The sequence below is a fragment of the Staurois parvus genome, unplaced genomic scaffold (assembly GCF_062004578.1).
Source record: "Staurois parvus isolate SC_StPar_1 unplaced genomic scaffold, SC_StPar_1.0 ptg002193l, whole genome shotgun sequence".
In the NCBI taxonomy this organism is placed as follows: Eukaryota; Metazoa; Chordata; class Amphibia; order Anura; family Ranidae; genus Staurois; species Staurois parvus.
The window spans coordinates 289,098-302,109 of NW_028319989.1; the positions used below are offsets into that span (position 1 = coordinate 289,098).

Genomic DNA, 13,012 nt, shown 5'->3' on the forward strand with positions numbered 1-13,012 from the left:
ATTGGCACCACATTGGCCTTACGCCAATCCAGTGGTTCTATGCCAGTCATTAAAGAGTCCCTAAAAATGAGAAACAATGGCTTTGAAATGACAAAGCTCAATTCTTTAAGGACCTGTGGGTGTATGCCATCCGGTCCAGGTGCTTTATTCACCTTTATTCTGTCTAAATATTTCTGGATCATATCAATTGTGAGCCAATGTGGATCATCTGGAGCTGTGTCAATACCATGCCCATCATGGACAAGAGCTCCCCCATGCTCCTTTGTATACACAGAGCTGAAGAAGGTATTTAATAAATTTGCCTTTTCTTTGTCCCCAGTCACCCACTCTAGATTATTTTGTAAATGGTCTACATGCTCGGACCGGACCTTTTTACTATTAATATATTTGAAGACTTTTTTGGGGTTGGTCCTTCTATCTTTTGCAATCTGTCGTTCGTTTTAAATTTTTGTGGCCTATATTTCCTTTATTCATATTCTGTTAAATTCTTTGTAATGTTTAAAAGATGATAGCGTTCCTTCATTTTTATATTTAATGAAAGCTCTTTTCTTATTATCTATAGCTTTTTTAACTTTGGCCATATGCCAAAGTTGGCGGTGATAAACTGTTGTGCATATAAATTGCTTTGATCCATAATCAATGCATACAGATCTTCCATGAAAAACAGCTCCAAAAAATCAAGGGGAGTAGTTAAATTTGCTGTTTTCACCTGAATTCCGGGTTTGGCAGTGAATGGGGGAAGTAATGGTGCTGCAGAATTTGTGGGCTGCCAATAAGGATTTGATAAGGATCTCACCTGACATACTCAGAATCATGTAGGCCTCTTCACTAGAGTACCTTTCGTTGGACATTTTGGCCACTAAATTTATAGGTACCTAGTGCGACTCATGGGAAAAAGAGCACCTGGCTGTCAGGGACTGCTTGAACCGCCACAAAAAAATTTACCGGCAAGTGCTAACAGAGATCAGGCCTGATTCTGCGAACACTGTGGTTTTGTGTGCAATGTATCAAGTGACAGTGACCTACTGACAGTGCACTTGCTGGGGGAGAAGGGGAGGGTGAGCGTAGGGGCTAAACGCAGGTGCTGGCAGGTGCCGGGGCTGATCCCACTAACGCTGCGTTTTTGGGGACACTATACTAATGTGAACGCTGGTATAGTGCTGATCAGATCAAAGATAATGATCCGTTCAGACTCTATACTAGCAATGAAGGTGTATTGTGTATGTGAGCGTGTTCCTCGAAATCAAGGGGTTAAATGTGATTACTGGTGTACTGACGGGCAATATGACGCTATCTGGGAGGGGCACTAACTGACACTAATGCTATCTGAAGTCGCCGGTGACACTAATACAGTGATCAGCAAAAAATCTGTACACTGTACTAATGACACTGGTGACAGGGCAGTGAAGGGGTTAATTGGGGGGGAGGGGCGATCAAGGGGTTAAATGCGTCCTAAAGTGTTCTAAACTGTAAAAGTGTGCTGCTTTTACTCACTGTGTGTTAATATGTGATATAATGTTTGTGAGCTAAAATGTGGTATTTTATATATAAATGAAATAAATTATATTACCATAAAAATTACTATAATAGTGGTGCAGCAACACTAAAACACATACTCATAAAACTGTGCAAATATTAATAAAAAAATATGTATATATATATGTGTCGTGCTCCACAGTGAATCTGTGATATCTATGTAAAATTAATTACAAAATAAGTATAGTGATATAATAAAATAATAAAAATCATTAATTCCAAAAGATAAAAATAAAAAATAATATAAAATAAAAATCAATCTTATATATTAGAAAAATTGCTACACTAATCGTATCAATAGTGCAGAAAAAGTGCTTTAAATAGTGCTAAGAAAGTGCAGAAATTCATATATAAATTAAATTAATTATATTAATTATATGAAAAAGTCCACTCTGTGCTTCCAATCTTGCTGTGCCAATAATTGCGGCGTGAAACACTTTCTGTGCTGAGAAATAAATATGCGCTCACCTCACATATAGCCAAACTGTTAGGTAATGCTAATAACGCTTTTTTGTCCTAATAGGACCAAATGGTATTTTCCATGCTGAACAAATATCCCCAGGATTTAATGGATAGACTGTACTGCCACCTTTCTCCCACTGGGGGTCTCCCACACTCCTTTCTGGCTGCACTGTGCCTCAGTGAATGAATGAGGTATACCTCTCCTCGTCCTGTAGGGGTCTGTGTCTGTGTACTGCCTCCACCTCCCCGCGCCGCTCTCTTTGTACAGGAAGAGGCGGACCAAACTTCCGCCACACTTTCCACACCACGCCCCTCTCCGCACAGATTGTGTATATATACGTGATTTTGCGCATCCGTACCACCCTGTCGCTGTATTTCTGCTATAGGGCGGCGTGGAAGCGGTTAACCAGTTCTCCCTTGGACAGTGCTGCATGCTTGTCTTGGAATCTCTTGCTCCAAGGTATTCTTCAAAAGGTCTGAAGAAAATTCACTTACAGAGGACCAGCTGCTCCTAACAAAGACTGTAATATTGATTCATTAAGAGACTGTGCCACTCTGGCTGAAGTAGAAAGTTCAGGATCTACCTTTTTGTACAGAATTACGAAGTTCGTCCTCAGAGTTATTACTGAAAGTAAAACTGGGCATCTCATGTACCCCAAAACACTATCCAAGTTGCTTATCTCCTAAATAAAACAACAAAAACAAGCTGTTGGACTGGTTACTGACTCTGAGTGGATATTTGAAAATGTGTGTTGCCTGGCTGTGCAGGATATAGGGTGAACCCAATATTTATTTATTTCACGTACTTATATAGCGCCGTCAATTTACGCAGCGCCTTACATATATATTGTACATTCACATCAGTCCCTAACCCTCAAGGGGTGTACAATCTAAGGTCCCTAACTCACATTCATACATACACATACTAGGGCCAATTTAGACAGGAGCCAATTAACTTACCAGCATGTCTTTGGAGTGTGGCAGGAAATCGGAGTACCCGGAGGATACTCAGCGGCTCCTTCTGGGATGAGCTCTACACATATACTATAAATTATATATACGTTTACATTATATAAAATGTTTATATATATATATATATATATATATATATATATGTATGTATGTTTTTTGTTTTACATTATATTATACACCGTACATTTATATAATGCAATATATTTTTGTTTGATTTTTTTTTTACATTTATGTTATAATATTATGCTACTATTTATTATCATACTATTATTATTCCTATTTACCTTATATTAATATATTATATACAGTATATTTACATAATACATGTATATTATATACATTTATGTTTTGTTTTTATTTACGATAGATGATATACAAAATATTACATTACAAAATATTACATTTACAAAATATTACATTACAAAAGAAAAATAATCCATGACACATCTATGCATTGCACATGGCGGTTTAGACTTAGTGAAACAATGACACCTAATTGCGAAACCATTGCATTTCACCTCCAGTTCTGTAGTAAACTACATATGAGTGTACTATGGCCGACATTCCAGCTTCTGTTGGGTGTACAAACATGGCTGACAGTGCACTAAAACTACATTTCCCAGCCTGCACCACTCCTCTGACTTCCTTTTGCCCTGGAACTGTTAGAAGCCTCTTACTGCTGTTCCTAACTTTTTCAATATCTGAGGACTCAGATGATCAGATGCCCTACAAGATGGTAAATATAAGTCGGGGGGATGGAGTGATGCATGCTGCAGTGAGCCATTGTACAGAATCTCATGCACATTGTAATATTCAGAAGGCAAACCTAGACAATGGATGTTGTATTGTTATTATTTTATGTTTAAAGTGGAACAATAGGAAGAGAGAGTGGTTGCAGCTTCGTCCGTATTGTGGAAGCATGCCTAGCGGACTTTGCTGTGGGTTTGCCCTCCTACCGCGCTCCCATCTTCCCTGCCCCTTCTGAACCCAATGATGTCACTCCTGTGCAATTCTGGCACCAATAGATGATGGGGAGGTGCTGTAGGCGGTGTACTCCCAAAACTGTGCTAGGAGGATGGGTAAGGTGTTTTGGGTTTTTTCTTTCTTTTCTTTGGACCCTTTCACACAGGCTCAGGTTCAATATTCAGGCAGACCAGATTGGAAGCTCCATGTCGCTCTATTAACAGGTGGATGTAAACAGACTTTAAAAGGTAAAAATAATATTTTTTTTAACTGCTTGTAGACTGCAGATTTACTGCAGCAGAGCGGCCACGCTGAGCCAGGTCACGTACATGTACGTGATCTGGCATTTCTGGGCAGGGGGCGCCCCTTCCTGTCATTCGCTACAGCTCAAGCCAATGATTTACTGCCAGGACCTGCTTATGGGCTAAGCGAATGACCATTCAGAGTCCTGTGTTTACTAACAACACAGGACTCTGAACAGAGAGAGTAGTGATGTGTCTGTTTTTTTTTCCCTGCAAAGCAGAGCAAAAAAACAAACACAATGCTTAGTAAAACCAGGACACATTACACATTGTTAGGCACACAGTTAACCTTTTGATTGCTCCTAGATATTAACCCCTTCCCAGCCAGTGTCATTAGTGTAGTGACAGTGTATATTATTAGCACTGATCACTGTATTAGTGGTCACTGGAGATGTCAGTGTCAGTTTCCACTCAGTATCATTTGGTGTCAGATTGCCCATCACACTATCACAGTCCCTCTATACGTCACTGATCAGTGCCATTACTAGTATATACATTGAGGAACAGAAGTATTTGAACACCCTGCGATTTTGCAGGTTCTCCCACTTAGAAATCATGGAGGGGTCTGAAATTCACATTGTAGGTGCATTCCCACTCTGAGAGACAGAATTTAAAAAAAATTCAGGAGATCCCATTGTATGATTTTTAAAGAATTTATTTGTCTTGCACTGCTGAACATAAGTATTTGAACACCTGAGAAAATCAGTTTAAATATTTGGTACAGAAGCCTTTGCTTGCAATTACAGAGGTCAAACGTTTCCTGTAGTTCTTGACCAGGTTTGCACACACTGCAACAGGGATTTTGGCCCACTCCACACAGATCTCCTCCAGATCTGTCAGGTTTCAGGGCTGTCGCTGAGCAACACGGAGTTTCAGCTCCCTCCAAAGATGTTCTATTGGATTTAGGTCTGGAGACTGGCTAGGCCACTCTAGAACCTTGATATGCTTCTTACGGAGCCACTCCTTGGTTATCCTGGCTGTGTGCTTCGGGTTGTTGTCATGTTGGAAGACCCAGCCACGACCCATCTTCAATGCTCTGACTGAGGGAAGGAGGTTGTTGCTCAAAATCTCACAATAAATGGCCCCATTCATCCTCTCCTTAATACAGTGCAGTCGTCCTGTCCCCTTCGCACAAAAGCACCCCCAAAGCATGATGTTACCACCCCCATGCTTCACAGTAGGGATGGTGTTCTTGGGATGCAACTCATCCTTTTTCCTCCAAACACGACGAGTGAAGTTTAGACCAAAAAGTTCTACTTTGGTCTCATCTGACCACATGACTTTCTCCCATGCCTCCTCTGGATCATCCAGATAGTCATTGGCAAACTTCAGACGGGCATGGACATGTGATGACTTGAGCAGGGGAACCTTCCGTGCAATGCATGATTTGAAACCATGACGGCGTAGTGTTCTACTGACAGTGAACTTTGAAACTGTGGTCCCAGCTCTCTTCATGTCATTGACCAGCTTCTCCCTTGTAGTTCTGGGCTGATTCCTCACCTTTCTTATCATCAGTGATACCCCACGAGGTGAGATCTTGCATGGAGCCGCAGTCCAAGGGAGACTGACAGTCTTCTTTAGCCTCTTCCATTTTCTAACAATTGCTCCAACAGTTGATCTATTTTCACCAAGCTGCTTGGCAATTGCCCCGTAGTCCTTTCTAGCCATGTGGAGGTCCACAATTTTGACTCTGGTGTCTTTTGACAGCTCTTTGGTCTTGCCCATGGTAACAGTTGGCGTCTGACTGACTGTGGGGTGGACAGGTGTCTTTAAAGAGCTCAGACAGGTGCTACTAAGTTAGATGAATGAGTGGAGTAGAGGTGGACTTTTTAAAGGCACAGTAACAGGTCTTTGAGAGCCAGAATTCTTGCTGTTTCTTAGGTGTTCAAATACTTATGTTCAGCAGTGCAAGACAAAGAAATTCTTTAAAAATCATACAATGTGATTTCCTGATTTATTTTTTTTAATTCTTACTCTCACAGTGGGAATGCACCTACAATGTTAATTTCAGACCCCTCCATGATTTCTAAGTGGGAGAACTTGCAAAATCGCAGGGTGTTCAAATACTTCTGTTCCTCACTGTAGTTACATAGTTGGTCTGGCTGAAAAAAGACAAAAGTCCATCCAGCTCAACCATAAAAAAGAAAAAAAAGTTATAAACCTATACCCACAGTTGATCCAGAGGAAGGCAAAAAGAAACCCAGCAAAGCATGATCCAATTTGCTCCTGCAGGGAAAAAAAATTCCTTCCTGACCATACAAATTTTAATAAAAATTTAATTATATATACCATAGTTTGTAGATGCTCTAACATTTACACAAACCAATTAATATCCACTTATTGGGATTTTTATTAGCAAAAACAGGTAACAGAATACATTTTGACTTAAATTTATGAAGATATTTTATTTTTTTTTTATTCAATATATTCAGTAGCAGAAAGTAAAAGATATTGTTTTGTTTTTCAAAAGCTTCAGTCTTTTTTCGTTTATATAATAAAAAATAAAACCAAATATCACTAAAAGCTCTATATGTGTAAAAAAAATTATATAAATTTCATTTGGGTACAGCACTTCATGACTGCAAAATTGACAGTTAAAGTAGCGCAGTGCTGAACCGCAAAAATTGTCCTGCTCATGAAGGGGGTAAAACCTTCTGGAGGTCAAGTGGTTAAAGACTTTTGTAATACAACAAATAAAATGACAATACAAAATTTATTTTCCTTAACCACTTAAGCTCCAGAAGGTTTTACCGCCTTCGTGACCAGAGCATGTATTGCTATACGGCACTGCGCTGCTTTACCTAGTAAATGCGCAGTCATTCAACACTGTACCTAAATGAAATTTGTATCATTTCACACAAATAGAGCTTTCTGTTGATGGTTTTGAGCACCACTGGATTTTTTTATTTTTTTGTTATATGAACTTAAAAAAGACAGACTGTTTTGAAAAACAAATCGATATTGTCTACTTTAATCTATTTTTCTACTGTGTTTTAAAACATATCCAATAAAATCATATATCTTCATAAATTTAGGTCAAATGTATTCTTTTACATGTCTATGGTCCAAACAAAATCCCAATAAGTGTATATTGATTGGTTTGTGTAAAAGTTATGGCTTCTACAAACTGGGGGATATACACTGGAATTTACACAGCTATAGACAGTATATTAGTAATGGCGGTGATCAGTGACTTATAGTGTGAAGGGAAGTCTGGTGCTAACTGACAGTGGCTGGGAGGGACACTAACTTACACTGAGGTTGCTAGTGACACATTAGTGTCACATTTGTGACACCATTGATTATACTGTTCTAATGACACTGGCTGGGTGACAGGGTGATCAGGAGGGCAATCTAGGGGTTAACTGTGTGCCTAAGGCTGCTTTCACACTTATCTGTTTTTCTTATGCTTTTGCATTATAAAAAAAACAGATGTAAAATGTGCAATCATGTATTCTTACGGAGCTCTTCACACTGATCCATTGTGGGTCTGGTGTGTTTTTTTTTTAATTTCTGCTTGCTGCACCTCCCCATCAAAATCAATTGAAAACGCAACAAAATGCTCCCGAATTGCATATTTGATGTGGTTTTTTTAGTCACATGTCCTGTAAAAAAACTGCATCGCAAACTCGTTTTTGCTACAGATCAATGTGTAATCTGTGCTGCTTTTACTCACAGATCTGTCTGCTTTGAAATCGGAGATAAATTCAGGGAGAAGAAACAGGCAGATCACTGTCTGTGTACAGAGTTCTGTGTGTTTGTAAACACAGGACTGTATACTGCCACTGCTCATTAGCAGGTAAACAGACAAAATCATTGGAATGTCAGTGACACCAAGTCAGTTCCCCCCAGTGTCAGAATGCCCACCACAGTCCCGCTATAATTCGCTGATTGCCTCCATTACTAGGAAAAAAAAGGAAAAAAAAATCCCAGTATATATACCGCAATTTGTAAACGGAAACGCTATAACATTCACGTAAACCAATTAATTTTAAAAAAAAATTTTCAAAGACATGGAGCAGAATACATTTTCGTCTAAATTTATGATGAAATTTGATTTTTAAAATTTTTTTACTGGACGTTTTTTAAAAGCAGAAAGTCAAAAATATTGTTGTTTTTTTTTCAAAATTGTCAATATTTTTTGTTTATAGCGCAAAAAATAAAAACTGCACAGACAATCAAATACCACCGGAAGAAAGCTCTATTTGTGGAAAAAAATGGACGTAAATTTCATTTGACTGCAGCGTTGCATTACCGTGGAATTGTCAAAGTATCGCAGCACTGTATCACAAAAAATGGCCTGGTCAGGAAGGGGGGGAAATCCTGTGGAGGGCAAGTGGTTAAGAAGCCCATTTATTTGTAATGGTCTGCCAACGTACAGTAATGGACCAAAAAAGGTCATGCAGTATCTCATTTGACACAGCATGCAATGCACGGTAGTGTGTTACCATGCACTGTGATGTGATGCAATCCACCATCACTACAAACACAAAAGGAAGTTTAGATCTTTGGTCTGATCCCTTCAAACTCTGTACCACTCTCTCTTACACTCTTGCAGCTCCCTGGCTCTCTCTTACACTTTTGCAGCTCCCTGGCTCTCTCTTACACTCTTGCAGCTCCCAGGAACCTGGGTGGGGACATTCTGTCACCCAGGTAGAGCCCTGAACTACAGACACCCCGTTGATTATGGGCAGTGCATATCTGCACACTCAGCCATCTTGTCTCCAGTAAGACCTGGACACAGGGTTAGAGGCTTCATACCTGACTCTTTGAAGTCTCTGAACTCCAGAACCCAATCAAGGAATGAGTAAACCTGGAGAAAACTATGAAACTCTGCTCATAATAGCCATTCTGGAGCCCTTCAATCTGCATCCTTGGGAACCCTATGTAATATTTATTTCTTTTTACCCAGTGGTAGGGCCCAGCACTATCACATAGTACCTTGGATCTGCATTGCCTTAGTGCATTTGGGTGTCATTTATAAATTAATAAGGCTGCAGGGCACTAATATGCTCAACATGCGTTGTGGTAATGCGCCCGTTTGCAGAGGCGTATTTCAGGCTTAAAGGGAATGTCTTATAATTGCTGGCCAGAAGTGATAGCGTTGATATAGGAGACTGGCATCTCTGCCAAGTCTATCAACTATCTACTGCAGGCATTATCTGAGGTTTGACTGATTTTCTTTTGTGCTTTTTTCTTCCAGAGTATCCCGACATAGAAAGTGAGTTGGTTGAATTTTATTAAGCACATGGTAACCCGACTTTCACGTGAGGAAGCCATGAGACTTGGAGCCTCTAGAGTTTCTTGATGAAAACCGTAAGTTTAAAGGCTAAATCTACCCAAAACTGGTCCTTGAGTTGTGGGTGATTGCTATTAAATCACTCGCTAGTTTGTTTTTTTATATTGGTCACCCATAGCAATGTCCCTTTATCTCTGCTGCACCTGTTGTGACACCAATAAAGGGAAATGGGGGTCTCACCCCTTCTGCAGCAGCACTCTCCATACTGTAAATGTAAAACAGAACTGAATATTGAGAGTGTTCTGGGAAAGGTTGTGAAATCTTCCATGCAGTAAATGTTTTGTGCTTTGCTTTTCTAGCTGTTAATCAGATCCCTCTAACCAAGTCACAAGATGGAGGGGCAGAAAGAAGAACAGAAGCCAGCAGCAGGAGGAAATAAACGGTTCATTATTCCATCTCAGGAGCCAGAGACCGCTCCGGTGAGCCTTGAAAATATTTTACACTGCATGAACTTTATATAATTTCATAGGCTGTTGTTCTTCCTTCATGATGTAATAGTGGCTTCCCTGCCCTGCTGCTGTATAAGCTGGAGCAGTTTAGGGTTCAGAAGCATACATTTTAAAGCTGAGCTCTAGGAATTCATCCACTTTCTAAATAAGTGGGATTACTATGGTTTAAATCCAACAAAGTGCATGCCACCTCATGGACTCTTTTATTTACAACTGACACGGCACCATCTGCAGGCTTTACTCTTCCTTGAACGTGGGTGGCCCGTCCACATCCCTACGTTTCCCGATGAGAATCTGATATAGCAGCCCCTATAGATTTGGAGGACTGGAGTAAGGCCTGGCCCAGAGTAATTAAATGTTCCTTCAATACGGCCACTATGAAGGTGGCCTGTAAAGTTGTCCTCTGCTGGTACTGGGTTCTGGCCCATATCGCTCACTCAAACCTATCTTACAATGGTAGGTGTTTCCGGGGCTATGGCCAACGCTGGGATGAGATCCACACCTGGTTGACGTGCCCCTATTTAGTGGGTCTTTGGTCTTCTGTCGACCCTCTTTCATATACCTTTCCATAAAGATGTACCTTTGCAGACAAGCACTTCCATTGTCTAATCTCGAGACTCTTCTCTTCTCAACAAATAACTGGCCTCTTACCTGCTCATAGACTCCAAGTGGGCAGTAGCAAGGGCTTGGAAAAAACCCACAGTCCGATTTGCGGAGGTGAAGAGCATTCTGAAAATCCTAATAGTCAATGAGAAAATGACTAGTATTCTTCATGACATCTATTCCTTAAGCTTTGGGAATCTGGTGGTCATATGCCCCAGGGTAGTATGGGCGTCCCCAGGCATTTTGACGCTTTCTCTTTTTTCTTATATGTCTGGCTCTTTCTCTTCCTGCATACTGCTCTTCTCTTCCTCTGGGCTCCACCCTATTCTTCCCTCCTTCCCCCTCCCCCTTTTTTTCACTCCTCCTACCTTCTCTCCCCACTCTATTCCCATCCGGACACTTCCTTATTCGATGTGATCAGGACCTACCCCTACCTCCTCCCTTTTATTTTTGTGTTTCTTATGGTTTTTGACCTGGGTCCTTCGGGCCCATCATTTGGGACTACTCCAGCCCTGTTGGTTGGGACAGTCAGTTTATATATTGTACACTTAAAATGTAAACATTTAAATTGTACTTTTTGCTTCATTCATTTCCCTTGCATGGGAACCAAACATTCCTTAATTTACTGCACACTGTTTGCATCTTACTGCAATAAAAATGATTGTAAAAAAAAAATGAGAGATGCTGATTTCTCGCACAGCAATAGCTCTTCATGCCCCTCCCCTCCACTGTCCATTCATAGTACGCTTTGTATTTTGTGAATGGGTTCTGCTCTGTGATTGGTTAGGAAGAGGGGAGGTGCCAGCAGAGCTGCTACATGCAACTCTGCAACTGCAGGAACTGAGACCAGAAGGTCCATTGTCAGAGTGCCACAAGTATACAGTGATAGTTATGCTCCTGGTGCTCAGTAAAAATGTAACTTGTATATTAAATAGATAAGCCTGAGGTAGCATACACCTTTCTTGACTTAACCCATAGTAATCCAGCATATTTTAGAAAGTAGTTAAATACTGAGTATTCAGCTTTAAGGGTATGTGTCAATGGGCAAATGCAGCATGTTTTTAGGTACATTCAGCCTGTATTGAAGACTGGTTTGAAATGCTTCTGAGATCATTCACAGGTGCATTTGACCTGCAGCTGACCACCTTCTAAGCTGCACCAACGTGCCTCAAGCTATTCTAAAGGAGAAGTAACTTGTACAAGCATCATCAAAAGTGAGTTTGTGGTAGGTATTCAGATTCCAGTTGTGGCTGTTATGGGTCCACAGAAACGGACAAGTTCAGGTCTCGACTTGAGCAGCTCTTTCAAAGGCCCACAGAAGCTCACCAAAGTGTTATTGCTGCTACACCTAACCTAACTAAAACAAAAAAAAAAGTCCTCTTAGACTTCTGTAAAGCTTTCCTGTGGTTATTGTTGACAGGTCCTTTTTGAGCTTGTGTCAATGGCATTAGTTTGAGATGCTTCTGAGATCATACAGAATTATTATTATACAGGTTTCATATAGCACCAACAGTTTGTGCAGCGCTTTAAAATATAAATGGAGACAGTGCAGTGACAATACAATAAAAAAATAACTAGGGGTGAATTTTACAGATGTTACGGAGGTGAAGTCTACAAGCTTTTGAGAATGATTGGATTTGGGGCCAAAAGGATGGGTCAGAGTCTAGAATTACACCTAATATCCTGGCTTGAAGGGAGGGACTGATAGTTGCATTATTGATCTTGATGGAAAAGTTACAAAGGGGGGGGGCACGAGCGGGAGTGAATATTATCATCTTGGTTTTGGAGAGATTTACTTTAAGGAAGTGGTGCGACATCCATGCTGATATGTCAGTTAGTAATGCGATAGGAGACTGAAGGAGTAAGGTGATGAGTAGATAAATAGGTTTGCCTGTCATCGGCATAGAGATGGTATTGGAAACCGCGGGAGGTTATCAGGTGACCAAGAGAAGAGAAGGGGTCCAAGCACACAGCGTTGGGGTACCTCTTGAGAAATAGGAAGTGGAGAGGAGGACACAGAATTATAGGTAACACTGAAGGAGTGCTGTAATATGTAGGAGGAGAACCAGGATAGAGCAGAATCTTGGAGGCCAAGGAAGGCAATGGAGTTTATTGAGAAGGTGTGGGTGGTCAACAGTATCAAAGGCTGCAGAGAGGTCTAGTAGTAAGGGTATGGAGTCATGGCCATTGGTTTTAGCAGTTAGTAAATCATTAGTGAGTTTTAGTAGGGCAGTTTCTGTGGAGTGCTGCGAGTGAAAGCCAGACTTTAAGGAGCCAAGTAGGTTGTTTACAGTGAGGTAGGAGGTAAGACGGTTGTAGACTAAGCATTCTAAAAGTTTAGAGGTGAATAGGAGCAGCGAGATGGGTCTTAAGTTGTTCAGGTTGGTGGGGTCCAGCGAGGGCTTTTTAAGTATGGGAGTGATGTG

The 13,012-nt window shown here is 40.7% G+C and overlaps 1 protein-coding gene across 1 annotated transcript in view; it reads left to right on the forward strand.

Moving 5' to 3' along the window:
* Nucleotides 1-3,597: 3,597 nt before the first annotated feature.
* The window catches only part of ERCC1 (ERCC excision repair 1, endonuclease non-catalytic subunit), a 39,574-nt gene continuing 30,159 nt past the window's right edge, over nucleotides 3,598-13,012 (forward strand). Inside the window, exons 1-3 of the mRNA XM_089665439.1 lie at nucleotides 3,598-3,706; nucleotides 9,439-9,551; nucleotides 9,834-9,953. Of these exons, the coding sequence (XP_089521565.1) occupies nucleotides 9,867-9,953 (87 nt within the window). The 5' untranslated portion in view covers nucleotides 3,598-3,706; nucleotides 9,439-9,551; nucleotides 9,834-9,866. The remainder of the gene's footprint in view (nucleotides 3,707-9,438; nucleotides 9,552-9,833; nucleotides 9,954-13,012) is intronic.